The sequence below is a fragment of the Typopeltis vanoorti genome, chromosome 3, assembly GCF_054136105.1.
Source record: "Typopeltis vanoorti isolate ZY-2024b chromosome 3, IOZ_Tvanoo_1.0, whole genome shotgun sequence".
Classification (NCBI taxonomy): Eukaryota; Metazoa; Arthropoda; class Arachnida; order Uropygi; family Thelyphonidae; genus Typopeltis; species Typopeltis vanoorti.
Window position 1 is genome coordinate 152,523,924 of NC_143551.1, and position 18,655 is coordinate 152,542,578.

Sequence of the window (18,655 nt, forward strand, 5' to 3'; positions counted from 1 at the left end):
GCATTCGACAAAGTCAGACACACTAACTAAATAGAAATCCTTCAACAAATAAGGCTAGACGAACAAGACATAAGACTAATAACAAATCTGTATTGGAATCAGTCAGCTACCGTTCAATTAGACAACATTACCACCAGTGATATTAACATCAAAAGAGGAGTGAGACAAGGATGTGTGCTCTCACCACTCCTGTTCAACATATATGCAGAGGTAATCTTTAAAAAAGCATTGGAAGAATGTCCAGAGGGAATCACAATAAATGGAAAGATTGTTAACAACCTACGATATGCAGATGACACCGTGCTAATTGCAGATAACATTATGGATCTCCAAAAACTCGTTGACAGAGTATACATAGAAAGCCAAAGAATGGGAATAAATATAAACATCAACAAGACAAAATACATGATCATCAGCAAACATCCAGCCTCATCAATGAAACTGACACTCAATGGGAAAAATATTGATCAAGTGTCAAGATATAAATATCTTGGTTGCTGGCTTAATGAACGGTGGGATCCAGAAATAGATATAAAAACAAGGATTGAAGTTGCACGGCAGTCCTTCATGAAAATGAGAACACTATTCTGCAATAAAGACCTAAACATGGAAGTCAGATGCCGAATGCTGAAATGCTACATGTAGTCTATTCTGCTCTATGGAGTTGAAACATGGACATTGAAGACGACAACCATCAAGAAAATCGAAGCCTTTGAGATGTGGCTATACAGAATGCTAAAGATATCATGGACAGAAAAAATTACCAATGAAGATGTCTTAAAATCCATTGGCAAAGCTAAACATCTTGTACAAATAATCAAGAAACGAAAAACATCATATCTTGGCCACATCATGAGAAACAGCAAATACCAACTTCTACAAACTATTTTGGTAGGAAGAATTGATGGCAAAGGAACTAGAGGAAGAAAAAGAACATCATGGTTTGACAACATCAAGACGTGGACAGGAAAGAGCAGTGCCCAACTGCTCAGATTAGCACAAGAGTGCAGTTTGTTTGCCAAGATGGTCGCTGACCTTCGATAGAAGATAGCACAATAAGAAGAAGAAATGGAAAGAATGGATTTTCCTCAACACACTGTCTGGTTAATAGCCAACTTGTACAGGGAGTAAGAAGCCACGTTAAGAACAGGTGTTGGATTGACTGATTGGCTTCAGGTCAGAAAAGGAGTTAGACAAGGATGTTTACTTTCTCCTCACTTGTTTAGGATATATGTAGAGGACATCATACATGAAACAATGGATACGTTCAAGACAGGAATAGGTGGTAGATTGATCAGTAATCTGAGGTATGCTAATGATACAGTACTCCTCTGTAATGACAAAAAAGAACTAGGACAAATTCTTGATAAAGTTAACAAGATCAGTAATAACAGAGGACTTCAACTCAATCCTAGCAAGACAAAGATTATGGTTCTCAAAGGAAATACAAACATGGAAGCTCTTGAGAAACAAGTGTACCTTTATGGAGAAAGAATTGAGGAAGTCGGTAAGTTTGAGTACCTGGGATCCATTATTAATGAGAAGAGTTGCTGTTCAAGATGCCAAGGAATGATTAAAACAACAGTCACAGACTTGTCTAAAATCTGGAAGGATGGATCTATCTCAATAGTACAAAGTTGAGGATTTTGGATGCAGTTGTTTTTCAAAAAACAGCGACTTATGGATGTGAGACTTGGCATCTAAAGTAGTCAGATAGGAAAAGAATAGCTGCTTTTGAGATGTGATATTACAGAAGATATCACCGAGCATCGGTGTGACTATAACGGCATCTGTGGATGCTCAGTGAACAGATGGAGGGGAATTGGGGTGGGAAAGTATTTGACCTGGTCATAAGATCAGAAAAGCTATCCATAACCAAGGTGACAACATTGCCTACAAGTGGTAAAAGTGACCATGCGGTCTTGACTTGGGAGATTGTAAAACATGAGGAATATTCTATCAAGAAGGGGTATTTGTGGAACTGCAAGGCAGGTGATTGTGACATACTTAGGAAGAAGCTTAAATCTTTATCCTGCAGTGTTTTATGCCGTGGTACAGATTTAAGCTTCTTATAAGGAGGATTAATCGGGTAGGAGTTAGATGGATGAGTAATATCATTACGCACGAGCTGCCGAAGAAGAACATGCTATTATTATTCGTGACACCTCCAAGGAGTCCGAAGACTCATCCCGGGAGGACACCTATTGTACAACTCTCCGTCTCCACCACTACACCGAACCTGTACTACCAATCATCAACATCAGCGCCATCTACTGACCACTACCACCACCACAACTAGTATTTTTTTGTTTGTAAATTGAGTGTGTTCTGAAGGGCCGATTTGTCTGTATGCTGGATGAAAAACCTAAGTTTCCGGGAGAAAAAACCCTGCTACCTCCGTATGAGATCGGCTAACTCACCTTCGATTGGAAACGTCCATATAAACATTCCTCCCTCCAGTTGTTTATAAAAAAACAGCGACTTATGGATGTGAGACTATAACGTCAACACCGATGCTCGGTGTGACTATAACGGCATCTGTGGATGCTCAGTGAACAGATGGAGGGGACTAGGGGTGGGAAAGTATTGGACCTGGTCATAAGATCAGAAGAGCTATCCATAACCAAGGTAACAACATTGCCTCCAAGTGGTAAAAGTGACCATGCAATCACTTTTATCACTTGGGAGATTGTAAAACATGAGGAATATTCTATCAAGAAGGGGTATTTGTGGAACTGCAAGGCAGGTGATTGTGACATACTTAGGAATAAGCTTAAATCTGTATCACGGCATAAAACACTGCAGGATAAGGATGTTAGTAGTGCATGGGATATAGTTACGGGTCATCTAGAAGAAGAAGTCTTAAATTGTATACCTTAAATTGTCTTAAATTGATAAGGAGGATTAATCAGGTAGGAGTTAGATGGATGAGTAATATCATTAAGCACAAGCTGCCGAAGAAGAACATGCTATTATTATTATTATTCGTGACACCTCCAAGGAGTCCGAAGACTCATCCCGGGAGGACACCTATTGTACCACTCTCCGTCTCCACCACTACACCGAACCTGTACTACCAATCATCAACATCAGCGCCATCTACTGACCACTACCACCACCACAGCTAGTATTTTTTTTTGTTTGTAAATTGAGTGTGTTCTGAAGGGTCGATTTGTCTGTATGCGGGATGAAAAACCCAAGTTTCGGGGAGAAAAAACCCTGCTACCTCCGTATGAGATCGGCTAACTCACCTTCGATTGAAAACATCCATATAAGCATTCTTCCTGTCATGACGAAATCAAACTTAGGCCTTTTCCAATCGAAAGGCGCAATGTACTGTCATTCTTCCAATTGTGCTATGGAGGCAATTTAATACTATGGAGGATATATAAAGAAGAAAGTCACTGGCAAACTCAAGAACAGTACAAGGCTCAGGAAAGAAAGGTGACCAATGTGGAAAGCAAAATCAGATTATGAGAAGAATATAGCCAAGCAGGTCAAAGAAAATCCCAAAGAGTTCTTTCTTTATGTAGCAAGTAAGAGGAAGAATGACTATGGAAGATTAACCTTAATGAGCTGTGATGGTCACGAGAAGACAGAAGCAGATAAAATAGTTGAGTTACTGAGTGACCACTTTGCAAGGGTATATGATCCTAGTGAGGTTACTGCTTTAACCTATGTAACAGACACGAATGTCAGAACAGAGGTGGATGAATTGAAGGTTCTTAGGATATTGCATTATCTCAATGTAAATAAAGGAGTGCGATTAGATGGGATATCAGATAGGGTTTTGCGAGAATGTACAAGGGAACTGGCAATGCTTTTGACTAGTCTTAGCTCTGGTAGAGTTCCAAGGGAGTGGAAAGAGGGTAGAATAATTCCTTTGCATAAGGGAGGTTCTAAAACTACAGTAGCAAATTACAGACCAATCAGTATCTCAGGTATGGTGGTAAAAGTACTAGAAAAATTGGTACAAAAGAGAATACAAGAATGAGTAAATAAAAATATGATACTGTATGAGGGTCAGCCATACCTTAGTAATTTACTAACTTTTTATAATAAAGCAACAGCTGATGGATAAAGGAAATGGCTACACAATGATTTTGCTGGATTTTTCAAAGGCATTTGAAAAACACTGTTACGCAAATTAGAACAAGTGGGGATGGATATGACACTGGTTAAGTGGATAAGAGGGTGGCTGTTGGACAGATATCAAAAAATAGGCTATGGAGGGGCATAATTTAGGCAAAAGCAGGTGACTAGTGGTGTGCCGCAAGGTTCAGTTTGGGACCATTGCTATTTAAACTGGACATAAATGATATAGGAAATAACCTGAAAGGAAGTGTTCAGCTGTTTGCTGATGATGCATAATTAGGACAGTAATAGTTAATCAAGGTGATGTGAAGAGCTTGAAGGACTATTTAGATAGACTGTTGGCATGGGCAAAAGTTAATGGGCGTCAGTTTAATGTCAAGAAACGTAGTAAAGTTATGCATTTTGGGATAAATAGATTACAATCCGTGTATCACATTAATGACAATGTACTCCAGGAAATAGATGAAGCTAGAGATTTAAGGGCAGTGGTAGACAGAGAGTTAAAGTTTAGAGGACATATTGCTAAGGTAGCCCATAAGATTGCTTGGCTATTGAAGAACACATGAATAAGTAGAGATAAGGAAGTTGTCATTCCTCTTTATAAGGCCTTGATATGCCCACATCTGGATTACTGTGCTGAAGTCTGCCCCCCCCCCCCGGGTTTCTTGGGGGATGAAAAAGTAGTGGAGAGGATTCAAAGTCGAGTGACTGAGACAGTGAGTTGTCTGTGGAATGTTCCCTATGAGGATAGACTGAGGGTGTGTGAATTGCAGAAGTTAGTTGATAGGAGAAAATGAGGGTGGGATATGATAGAAACATTTAAGTTGCTTAAAGGGATTTATAGGATAGATGCAGGGGAAATGTTTCAGCACTTGACTAGAACAAGGGGTCATCCCTGGAAGTTGAATAAAAGTGTGGTTAGTAGGGGTGTGAGGATTAGATATTTTGTTTGGAGAGTGGTGAATGAGTGGAATGGGTTGCCAGTGTCAGTTTGTGAGTGCTTTGTCTGTTAATGGGCTCAAGGAGAGGTATGATAGATTGGGTCTCCTGTGATGAGTCTTCTCACTCCATGGAGGTGCCCATATAATAATAAACAGCATCTCCAAATAAGGAAATATTAAACTGCCTCCTGTGAAAGCCGTTTATCACTAAGATCAAAAACCTTTTTAAAACTAGGTTTTTGATTCTTAGTGATAGTCTAATAGGTTTTTAAGTAAAGAATGGTATTTATCCTACAACTATTTGAACATTAGCGATAATTTTCAGACGAAATCATTGATAAATGTTTGACAATTTTATATGAAGGGTTGTCAAATACTACTGAGTACTGATCTAAGAAGAAAAAAATTTCTATGGATTTTTGGAAGATTAGGAGTGATGTTTAAAGGTATATTAATTATTTTTATTCTTTAAATATTATGGAGGATGGGGGGAAACAAGAATAATGTTATAGTATTTTTAAATTATATTAGCTCTAATATTGATATCTATATATTTAATGATGTTGTGTAATAAAGGTTTTATTATAATTGTGCATGTTCAAAATAACAGTAGCATTAGTTGTGTGCATTCATCATAAGTTTAATTGAATTTTTTAATTAACAATGTTTGCATTTCTGTACATGGAATGTTTTTTAATATTTTTGCTTTGCTATGTTTTGCTTTGCTATTGTTTTGCTTTAATACTAAGCTGTCAGATGTATACAGCAGCATAACTTTGGATGTAATATGCTTGTTGAAATCATTAATGATTGAAGCCTTTTTAAGGTTTCACTGAAAATTGATAACAAACCTTGTATGAATAGCAGAACTTCTAATATGTGCTACTGTAGATATTCTGTATTTTTTTATCTGATGGAATCAAAATAATTTAAAATAAGTACTGTGTGGAAAGAGAACTAAAACACACTAATAAAAAAATATAAGTAGAATAAATTGTAGTCTGCATCAGGATCATAAAACAGCACAATGCAAAGACAATCCTGAATGCTGCGGTGATTTAAGACTATCTGTGTGTTACAGCTTAAGTTCTGGGAAGAATTGGTGTTGGAGGCTTAATGGAGGAGCAAAACAGCACTGAGAAAGAATTTAAAATGCTATTTAATTTTTCCAAAATTCTGTATCAGTCACAGTAACATTCTTCAGGGAGTACAATATGAGATGTAACACACATACACTGGCAATACAAAACTAAGTGCAACCCATGGACAAGACTAGAGTCCTAACTAGGTGGGGCATCTCTATGGGCACCAGTTGGCAGCCTAGGATGTAAGCTGGGATCTCATAATTATTATTATTATTATTATTATTACTACGGGCTACTCCAGGGAGTCCTTAGACTCATCGAGGGAGGCCCTAAACATCATGTTCACACAACTGTTCAACATTCTCACAGTATCTATCATACCTTGCCTTGAACTCGCTCACTGTCATGGCACCCACAACAGACTCGGGCAGCTTATTCCACTCATTTACCACTCTAAAAAGAACCCAGCTCTAACACCTCTGCTAACCACGCTCTTGCCCAGCTTCCATGGGTGTCCCCTAGTTCTTCCACCACCAGTCCTGATCTCAAAAATATCCTCTGAATTAATCCTATAGAATCCTTTTAGCAATTTGAATGTCTCAATCATATCTCCCCTTTTCTGCCTATCAACTAGTTTCTGCAGCCCACAAATCTTCAACCTGTTCTCATATGGTTCATTCCATAGACCTGCTATCATCTTAGTCACTCGCCTCTGGATCCTCTCCACCTCCTCCCTATCAAGAAGGAACCGAGGTGACCAAATCTGGGCACAGTAGTCGAGATGAGGTCTTATCAGGGCTCGGTACAGAGGTACAATAACTTGCTTGTCTCTGCTCGTCAAGGTATTTTTCAACAACCAAGTGAGTTGATGAGCTGATTTAGCTACTTTCGCAATGTGCCCCCTAAACTTCATCTCCCTATCCACCAACACTCCCAAGTCCCTGGCCTCATCAATCTCTTGGAGTACAGTTCCACCAATGTGGTATACTGCTGCTAATCTTTTCACTCCGAAATGCATAACCTTACATTTTGTCACATTAAATTGACATCCATTCTCCTTAGTCCAGAACTCCAATCGATCTAAGTCATCTTGCAAGACTTTGACATCTTCTGCATTCACTATCGCCCTACCCAACTTTGCATCATCAGCGAACAAATGAACTGTCCCACTTAGACCCTTCCCTATATCGTTAATGAACAGATTAAACAGCAGTGGTCCAAGAACAGAACCCTGTGGCACACCACTAGTCACAGGCTGTCTTTTGGACTCTACTCCTGAATAAACTACTCTTTGATATCTCTCCATCAACCACCCAGCTATCCATCTCACCAACCCTATATCCATTCCCATATGTTGTAGTTTACGGATTAGAATTCCACATAATGTGTTTCCCATATTTTGGGATGTTTTATGCAACCATATTTATTTAAGTTTGGCTGATTTTTGAGAGCAGCAGATTATAAAAACAGTCTTTCTCTTCTAAATTTCCTGCAATGGAGCATGGTGATCTTTCAGTCAGATTTTTAATAGCACTTATGGCATAATAGTGTTTATAAAAAACATGTATTCACAACAGTATAATTATATTATTTCATCATCATCAAATTCCTACCATGTACCCTCAAGGGGTGTACAGGATATGATAGTACTACATGAAAAAAATTACATCATTACTAACTTCCTATCTACAATTTTCCTCCAAATCAGTCTGTTACTTGTCAAGACTCCAAAATTATCAGATCTTATATTTCTATCGTCAAAGGCACTTTGTACCATATCAATCGACCTATATCTTGGTCTTCCTCTGGATTGTTTTGCTGCCAACCTGGCAAAGAACACTTGTTCTGCTAATCTTTCTTCGCCCATTCTGTTTAAGTGACCATACCTGAGATTAGCTCTGCTAATGCATTCCTGGAGGGGGACAATGTCAAGTTCTTTCCTAATATCCTCGTTTTTAATACGATATTGCCATTGATGCCATTGTTCATGCCTCTAATCTTTCTCAGGACTCTCATATCTGCGGTCTCTAGTCTTTGGTCAAGTGTTTTACTTCTGACCCAGCTCTCAGATCCATAAGTTAAAACTGGTTTCAACACTGTCTTGTATACAGCTAATTTAGTGTTCTGACTAATTTCTGTCTTATTCCATATGAATTTATTCAATTGACTTCCCACCATACCAGCTTTGCTGATTCTGTTGTCAATTTCTATATTTAATTTACCATCTTCACAAAAAATCGTGCCTAAGTAGCTGAAATGTTTTACTTGTTCCACAAGTTCTCCATTCACAACACAGTTGACATTTTCAATGATTCTGCCTATTTTCATTGTTTTTGTCTTTTTATTGCTGATCTTCATACCATATCTATTAAAACAGTTATTCAACAGTTAGTCAGAGAATCTTGCAGACTTGTAGCGGATTTATTTAGAAGTATAACATCATCCACATAAAGCAAAGAGCTGACATTAACAATTTTGATATCATGTTTAATACCACTTTCCTTCATAATGGGATCCATATAGATAAGGAATAACAGAGGGGATAATGTACATCCTTGTCTCACACCAGATTTAACATTAAACCATCTTCCTGTACTTCCTTCAATTCTAACTGCTGACTTACAACTCAAATAAAGACTAAGTATTGCTTGATATAATGCCCGATTGACAATATATAACTGTAGCATACTGAATAGCTTCTCTCTTGGCACCTTGTCGTATGCCTTTTCCAAATAGACAAAACTTAAATACAGTTCTTTGTTATATTCCCATGCTTTCTCGACTATTTGTCGTAAAGTGAAGATCTGATCCTTACAGCCTCTATTTAGCCTGAATCCAGCTTATTCTTCACCAAGCTTTTCTTCCACAATTCTTCTCAATCGTTTCTCAAGTATACTTGCATAGATCTTGCCAGGAACACTCAGTAGGGAAATACCTCTGTAATTCTCACATTCAGTTTTATTTCCCTTTTTATATATGGGTACTATGAGAGCTCTACTCCAATCATCGGGAATTCGTCCCTCTGTCCAAGCTTTCTAAACTACACAGTGCAGCCACTGTAAGACTTTTATACCAACATACTTCAGCATTTTTGGTCGAATACATCTACTCCTGCTGCATTTCCACATTTCAAGCCTTTGATGGCTTTTTCTACTTCAAGTACGGATATGTATTTCTGACTGCATGCCTGGTCAGTGTTTTTTTACCACTGTGCTGTCATCACTGCTTGTTTCATTTAGCAGTTTTTCAAAGTAATTACTCCATATTTCAAGGATATCTTTTTCTCCCATTTTCATGTCACCTTTATCATCTCTAACTCCTTTTACAGCACTCTTTCCTCCATTCCTAAGCTTCTTCAACAACCTCCGGAATATTTTGCCACCTTCTTGATATTTATTTTCTATATTCTTGCCAAAGTTCTCCCATGACTTTTGTTTAGCTAATTTTATACACTGTTTAGCATTCTTGCATTTGTCTCTGTATTCTCTAAGGGCACAAGCTGACTTATTTGCCAGGAACGTTTGATATGCTTTCTTCTTTTCCTTCACTGCCTCTTTAACTTCCTGTGTCCACCATGGAGTTCTGATTTTTCTATCCTTGCAGACAACTTGACCCATGCCTCTCTAGCTGAATCAATCAGGGCTTTCTTCAAGGCGTGCCACTGAATCTCCAAGGTTTGATTCCTGTTTTCAAACTCTTTCATTTTTTCTTCAATAATCTTTGTGTATTTTTGTCTACAGTTCACATCTGAGAGCTGCTCAACTTTTATTTGCTTTAAAACTTTCTTACATGTTATTCTTTTCAATATGAAATTCAATTTTATCCTGCTCAAGACTAAATAGTGATCACTTCCAATTTCAAACCCTCTGTACACTCTGGTGTCCTGCACCAGGGAGAAAACATCAGTATCAACAATAACATAGTCAATGAGACTTTTCTTATTCCTTGCCTCTTCTCTCCATGTGAATTTGTGCACATTTTTATGTTGGAATATGGTGTTAGTAATAACCAGTCCATGTCCTGAGCAGAAATCCAACAGATATTTGCCATTATTATTAACTTTGCTCTGTTCTCCAAATTTTCCCAAAATATTTTTGTGTCTCATAATTATTTTCTACTCTGCTATTTAGATCCCCAACAAGGACCAACTTTTCCTTTTTCATTGTGTCAGTTGCTTTTTCTAAAGCCTCAAAAAATTCCTCCACTTCTACTTTAGTAGAACCTTCTGTGGGACCACAGGCACAAATAAGTCTCATTGTCCAGTTCCCCATTCTCATATTTGCCCACATTACTCTACTTGAGACTGACTGCCATTCAAGAAGATTAGCCTCGTATTTTGTGTTGAATACTATGGCTACTCCTTCTTTTCCTTGATTGTCATTGCCTGAATATAACATTTTGTATTTATTGCTCAGAAAGATCTCATCAGTTTTTGTCTTTTTTGTTTCAGTCACCCCTATAATGTCGATCTGGTAGTTATCTAATTCCTCAACTAGCTCCATTTCTTTTTCATTCAGGCTTCTTATGTTGATAGTACCGATCTTTAACTCTCGTGATGTTGAGTTGGGGTGTATTTTCAGATTTGTTCCAGTAGCTGACTTTTCGCTGTTCGCCCTGGTTCCCTGGCGAAAACAACGGGGGCCTTGTTTAACCGGGCGACGCCCCAGCCGGCATGAAATTTTGTCATGTTGTACCATCATTTTTTATTTTGGTTTAACCAATAAGAATACAATTTGGTCGGCTAAATCCCAAATTGCCAGCCCATCCTCATTCGTTCAGTATCCATGTAGATACCCAACAGGGTGCACCATGAGAAGGTGAGGATTGGACATTAGGTCAGAAGCCCTGGTTGGTTCTCTACATTCCTTTAAAGGCTGCAAACATTTCAACCAGAAACTAACTTGTCATCATTAGTGCATCAGCATAATCACAAGGTGAAGCTAGAACAAGGAATGTTAATTCAATTTACTGAGCTGAGCCACATACCATGTGCCACCAGGTAGGTGGGTACAATAAAATAAGATAACAATAAAGCCAAATTTAAAATTAAGTAATTTGAAAGAAAATAAAATTTAATTAGATAATAAAACAACATGGCATTATATTAACTTTAAAAATTACTAAGTACAACAAAAAAGATTTCTCTTCTGTTACAAGATCAGTTCACTTACCCAGAGATTTCCCAGAACTATACCAACAGTCAAATTAACAAACTTAATTCCTTTACTCAACAAAGTGATCAGTTGGAATGAAGACATTATAAAAAAACTGAAGCTCCATTTTGGTAGAATTCCATGTTTATATGGCGTTCCAAAATCTCTAGCTCCTGTACTTTTCTACACATACAAGCTTCTGTGAAGAATTCATCAAATTTTTTGACAAAAATAAAAAACAAACCATCAACCTACAGACCTCATGATTAGCTTTGATATCCAATCCTTATTTGCTAGTGTACCTCTGGCTGACATGCCCGACTGTTATGAGAAGATGAGTTCTCTCCATACATAGTTTAACTCTTCAACTTTGTCATGCACTCAGGCTGTTTCATCTGCAGAAACCAATTCTATGAGGAGATTAAAGGAACTGCCATGGGAACTTGTAATCTGCACTATTTTATTTTATACTTTGAATTTTGAAGAATATCTAGTCTCTTCAATACAACCCCCAACCTTCCTTTTGGATGATGATGAGTTTATCATACTGGCCGAACTCAGAAGAATCTGTACTTACTTTTTTAACCAAAATGAACAATCTACAGCCATGCATCAACTTTACAATGGAAAGAAAAGGATGGAAAATTAGTCTTCCTGGACATTTTTCTTTGCCATATTCCTTCTGAAATACTTGTTATGTCTATTCACTGAAAACCTACCTTCATAGGTTGCTATGTATAGAAAGATTCAGCACATCATCCATCTCAAAAAAACAGGCATCTTCAAATCTTTGCTCAACAGAGTACATATTTTCTGCTCCAATTCCCAAGTTCTCCAACAAGAATTGAGCACTATCCAATGCATCTTACTACAGAATGGTTTCACCTCAAGGAAGTTTAAATGCATCCTGAATTCTTACAAGTCCAATGCCAAAAACCCTTGAGTCCCTATCCCATATATTGCAAGCATCTCTGAGATGACTGCTAAGATCCTGAAAAGATATAATTTAGTTCCTTTTTCCCCTTATCAACAAAATCTCCTCTTGGTTACCATCAACAAAGATAAACACACCCCCCCCCTTCCTCTATCTTTCTTTCTGTTCCTGGTGTTTACCAAGTTCAGTATAAATGTTTCCACTTGAGCTTTGGACAAATGGGATGTTTTGTCCAAGGCTCAAGTCTTCTTGTCTATTTGGTAACAGTGGCTGATCTTCTTGTCTGTTTGAAAAATGACTACAAGAATACCAATAAACCTGAAAAATCTGGCCTTGCTCAGCATGGAGTGGACCCTGACCACAGTATCCTATGGTCCAATACTTGCCTTTTACATCAGTGTAGGTTTAGGTTTGAGCAGTTATTTAAAGAGAGTGCTGAGGCACTTCTATACCATCCAAATTTAAATCAGAATGACTTAAATTTGGATGGTGTAGAACTCTATTAAGATTTGGGAGAGTCTCATCCTCATAAAGACAAGCAATAATACGTTTCCCTCTCTAATTAAATTCAATATAATGCTGGGTCATTTCATTATCTAATTAAATTTACTTTTATTTTAAATCACTTAATTTTAAATTTGGGCTTTATTGTTATCTTATTTTACTATAACCACTCACTAGGTGGCATCTGGCACATGACTCAGCCCTGTAAATAGGATTCACATTCCTTGTTCTAGCTTCACCTTGTAATTATGCTGAATCATTGATAATGACCAGTTAGTTTCTGGTTGAAATATTTGCAGTAATAAAGTTACTATATTCTTGTGAATATGTGTATTCTAATAAATGGTGGTGTTTTTCCAAATGAATCTATGAGCCGTATTCAAAGCATGGCCTGACTGAATATAATTATTACAGAAGATGTATTTTTTATGTTCTCCTATATGGTAACAGTGGCTGATCTTCTTGTCTGTTCATAGTAGGTCAACCAGCAGGAATAGGGAACTCGAGATACACCAGGAACTGACAGAAAAGGAAGTTAGTCCTTAGTCTTCCTCTTGATTTGGTGTTGATGTCTTTCTCACCATTCCATGCAATGCCTACAAAGTATTAACAGAAATTGTGTATAAAAAGAGTGGTTTCCTGGTTATCCTTCTGGTCCTGAACTTACAGCCTTAGATTTTTTCCCTATGGAATTATATAAAGAATAAAAGTGCACACATCAAGAATGACTTCACTACAAAAATAAAACTGATACTGCTGCTCATGAAAATATTATTGTGCACTTGGCAAAAGATAAGTTATATGAAGTTCATAGTGAACTTATTAACCCAAATTAAAAACTTACACTGCAAACTAATTTTTCAATAAACATTTGCATTTAAATTATCAGAATTCATTTCTTTTTCACAAATCCTGTATTACAGCTAATCCCTCCTTTTCCTGATTCATGATTACCAGAACAGATCATTTACAGTTATTATTTAAAGATCACAACTGTTTTGGTCTTTCCTCTTGCTTAAAGATCAGATGTAAATAAGTGGAAGGAGACATTCATATATGTACATTTTATGATAAGGTGATAAATGTGCTGGATAAGGGAGATTTATATACAGTGATATTCTTGGACTTGGTGAGGCATTTAATAGATTACCACATAACAGATTGATGTACAAATTAAGGAAGATCGAAATGGAGAAAGACTGGTTAGATGGATGGATTGGAGGCTCTTTAAATGATACCAGTAAGCTGTGTATGGCAGGGCAGTGTTAACTGTAGAGAGAGAGGTTGTTATGGTTAGCATAGGGAGGTATCCAGTATTGGCATTTTTCGATCCGAGATGAGGTACTCATCAGTTACTACTTCTTAGCTAGGTGCGAACTACCATCTTTCCTTGAAATGTTCTATGTTTATAGATATCTTGTGGTCGTTGACTGGTTTGACTATTTTGAAGGCTGAAAAACCCAAGTTTCCAGGAGGTAAAAACCTTCCACATCCATATGAGACTGGCTTACTACCTTCATGTGAAAAGACCTGATAAAGAGTCATGCCATAGACAGGAATTGAACCCATCTTCCCAACCAAAGGGATTTGTTTATACTAACTGAGCTATGGAGACTCCTGGAAAGACAATGAGGGAATGTAAACTGCAGATTTGGTGGATAAGTGAAACATAGGTGATATGATAGATACATTTTAGTTAGTGAAGGAATTTTACTGGATTAATACAGAGAGAATTATAAAAACAGTGGAAGGTGAGGGTGGATGAATGAAAGACCATCCCTGAAGTTGTAGAAGTTTCAGAAAGTGTGGTGAAGAGGAATATGGGAAATAATAGTATTTTTATGTTGAGTGGCAGCTGAGCAGAAAGTACTGCCAGAATGTGATGCAATGCTGAGAATGTATATAAGTTTAATATGACCGACATATTGCTAGTTAAGTGAGTTGCTTTGTACTGAGTCTGTTGACTCCATGGAGGTTGATGTAATAATCGACTATAATGAACAGAGAACCAAAGAGCTACTGAATTGATGTCCAATTCTTGCTCACTTGTGTTGTATGCTGTTAACAAAGTAAGTATCCACATAGATATTTAAACAAATGAGAATGGACTGAAAATCTGGAACTTAGTCTACCAAACTGCATTCTATGTCAGATGAATGGCAAAACACTATACTGGTAGAGTACAGTTTAATTGCCATTTCAAAATAACAATTTTCCCCCCATTTGTAACTATTCAATATTTTTAAATATTTCTATGAATTCTAACAGTTATACTATTGTAGAATTCCTGAGTGTGTTTTTTTTTAATTTATCTGATCCACACACAAAAGGCTACAAGATCTATAGCACATTAGTGCCATATGCCATCTTCTGGTGGTCTTCACTTAGCCTCTGGCACTTTGTTTCGGGCTCATACTCAAAACACCACGTTTCGTCACCAGTAACGATCGTTTCAAGCAAGTTTGAGTCCTTACAAGCAGTTTTAATGAGGTCCTTGCAATGTGCAATTCGATACATTTTTTGGCTGTCGGTCAACTTGTGGGGAAGAAATCATGAATTCAATTTACAAAGGCCCAAACTCTCGGTCAAAATGTTGTTCACAGTTGATTTTGGAATCCCCAATTCATCTTCAATCAATCTCACGAACGATTTCGGGTTTTCTTTGATGAAATCACGCACTTTTTGGATGTTAACTTTGCTGAGTCCAGTTTTTGGACAGCCCGGCTTTTTGTTGTCCTCAAGCGTCTCACGACCACTTTGAAATCACTTAAACCGCTCGTAAACTCAAGAACGGGATAAGCATTCATCACCGTATGCTTTTTGAAGCATTTGATACGTTTCGGTAAAACTTTTACCAAGTTTAACATAAAAGTCAATCACAGCTCGCTGTTTGAAACTCATTTTCCGACTGTTCGTCAAAACACACTGTCACTGTTGGCACTATAACTCGGCTTCTAATGAAACAAATGTCATAAACAGTTGACACAACACTAATGAAGGTTGCCGCTTTCGACAACAAAAAGATATAACAGGTGGTGCCACTAATTTCTTTAATTTTGGAAAGTTTGGTTTCTTTTTGGACAGAGGGTGTATATTTTTTTTCCATCTTTTTTCAGATGATTATTTTTGTTTGTAATATTAGATTAAATTAGATTCATCCACTTGATTCTTCTGATGATGCTAGAAATGCAGCCTAATACTGCTCTTTTCAAATATCGTTAAATTACTTTTGTGCCCGCTTAATTTTCTACTTATATCATTTCAAGTTGCCTTCTAATGTTTTGAAATAATGTTTTGCTCTTTAGTTCAACATATATCTCTTCCTAATGAAAACTAGCACACCTAGCTCATGATATGATCATAACATGGTTGTTCTCCTCCTCTCCAAATGGAAATAAAATAGCCATCTCATTTATCACATTCCTTGATGCTATTAACAGATCAAACACATCTTAAGTCTCCACCATCATCACTCGCTGTCTATGGTAATTATAATGTAACTCTATAAATTCCTTTTCTTTCTTTCCATATATGTAGTTTCCATTGTCAATTCTACAACTGCATACTAAAAATAATCTCCACAATGATCACTTGAACTGCATTTGCAAGCATACATTTATCTCCCTCCCCCCCACAATCTGCAGGTCTATAACAACACTCTACAATATATTTTGCCTGGGGTGCCACCAATTCACACCAAATAGCATCAAACCTACAGCACCTTCTTGAATCTTTTTTTAAGTGCATGTTGTTAATGCATAAGATTTAATAGATACTTTTCATCCACATACATATAAAAACTCTTTCCTAGTTGAATGGAATTTAATGAGTATTCAGTAATTCTGAATTTCAATGGCAAATTTTTCAAATGATTTGAAACAATACAAAATTATGTTGCAAATGGACAACAAATAAATTGTCTACAGTACATGAGCCAAACATGCCTCTAGGTTCAATTGCTGTGATAATGAATCATATCACTATATAAAAATGCTACTGCGAAACACACCTTTTAATGATTATCTCAGCTCGTTTCCATACTTGTTAAGCCTGTAAATTAATATATTTTGATGTCGTAATCCTTAGCAAAAAAAAATTTTAATTAGTGAAATTTCACTGCATAAAGGAAATGAATCATATGAAATCAATAACCAATTGCACATTTTAATTTTATTACATCAAAGAAAATGCTTTCAACACATTAAACATAAAACAGTTCTTTAAAGTTAAGGACTATTAGCTTCATATTATTCACAAGTACACATTATTCTAATGCTATTTTCATTTCAGCATACATTTTGTCAGTGCATGCTATGTTTGGAAAAGCCAGCATTAATGAGATTTCTGATTTCAAACTAAGAAACTACCAACAGAATTTACAGTTCACTATTAGAATTTTTGTGAGAATAAGTCTGAAATATAATATCAACAGAGAATTAAGCCTTAAAATAATACAGAAATGATTAGCAAACATTATTAATACATATTCTCAAATTTTTTAGCACTAATTACTGTTATTCATACCATGAGCAAAAATGAAGTTAGCCAGGTAAAGATCAAGCTCACGGACGGAGACGTTAATGTGGTAAGGGTTGACACAAAGATTAGGATGGAGGCACTCGGGTGATTTCTCTAGCCGTTCTCCATCTGTACTTTCCAGTGGTATGGCTTTAAACAGGATTACCATTACCAAATCCAATCGCCAAACCTGAAAATGATTAATAGAAGTGAATTAAAAGAAACTATGTTATACAATTCACTTTTAAAGAACAGTGTCAATTTCATGAAAAATTTGCAAGCTTCATTTCAGTAATATGCACTAAATGTTTCAAGCTTATCTAAAAAGAAAATGGACAAAGTCACTTAATGAGGTCACTGAGAATTATTAATATTGGATATATTGAAATATTTTTTTTTCTTTTTTTGTTACATAGTGTGCAAAGTGTGCACACTAAGCACACAAAGTGTTTACTAGTGTGCAAAAGAACAGAATGAAAGAAAAATGGGTAAAAGAGGTGATGAGTGATTCGAGAATAGCAATATATGGAAATTCCATTGTTAGAGGATTCATTAATGAGAGAGTCCATAAGATCTGCTACCTAGGAGGGAAAATTAGCAAGATAATTCATGCTTTGGACATGAGAAGGAAACAAGAAAGAGAATTAGTGGTGGTTGTGTTAAAAGTCAAATAACTGCAATAAAAGCTAACAATGGAACTACAATAAGGAACCAAGAACAAATCCTAAGCAGACTAGAATTTTATAAAGAACTCTAGTGATCCTTCAACAGATAAATCAAATATAAATAATGCTTCCCCATCAGATATGGAATTCATCCCTCCATTCACTTCAGATGAAATAAAACAAATGAAAAATGGAAAATGTCTTGGTGAAGATCTAATTCACATAAAATTAATTAAATGGGGAGGAAACAATATAATTCAGTGTCACAAACTTACTAAATCTATGCCTAGAAGAGGGGAAGATATCAGAAAATTGGAAAAATGCTACTCTGATACTGTTATTTAATAAAAAGGAGACAAAGAAGAAATAAAGAGCTATAGACAAATTAGTATTCTCTCTATTCTGTACAAAATTCTCACAAAAGTAATAACAAACAGGTTCCTTCCACCTTTTTCTGTTCTTGGAAATGGTTGACCAATTTTTCCCAACAAAATTTGACAATCATATCATAATTTTTGCAAACACTCCAGAAGACCTTAATATAATGATAGAAGACTTATATCATGAAAGCAGAAAAGTCGGTCTAAAAAGGCTTTAACACAATTGATCATATTCATGCAGTAAAGCAAATAATAAAAAAAGCAAAAGAAAACCAATTGCCTCTCTGTTTAGCCTTTATTGGTTAGGAAAAAGCATTTGATTCCATTAAAATTAATGCAATAATCAAAGCACTCCAGAATCAGGGAGTTCCTGGAGAATA

General features: G+C 36.5%; 1 protein-coding gene across 2 annotated transcripts in view; it reads right to left on the reverse strand.

Annotated features, from left to right (window-relative positions):
* The window catches only part of LOC150108663 (nuclear factor 1 A-type-like), a 299,832-nt gene that overhangs the window by 195,009 nt on the left and 86,168 nt on the right, over window positions 1-18,655 (reverse strand). For both annotated transcript variants that reach the window (XM_090416139.1, XM_090416138.1), the window contains exon 5: window positions 17,237-17,420. In XM_090416139.1, coding sequence (XP_090272265.1) covers window positions 17,237-17,420 — 184 coding nt within the window. The remainder of the gene's footprint in view (window positions 1-17,236; window positions 17,421-18,655) is intronic.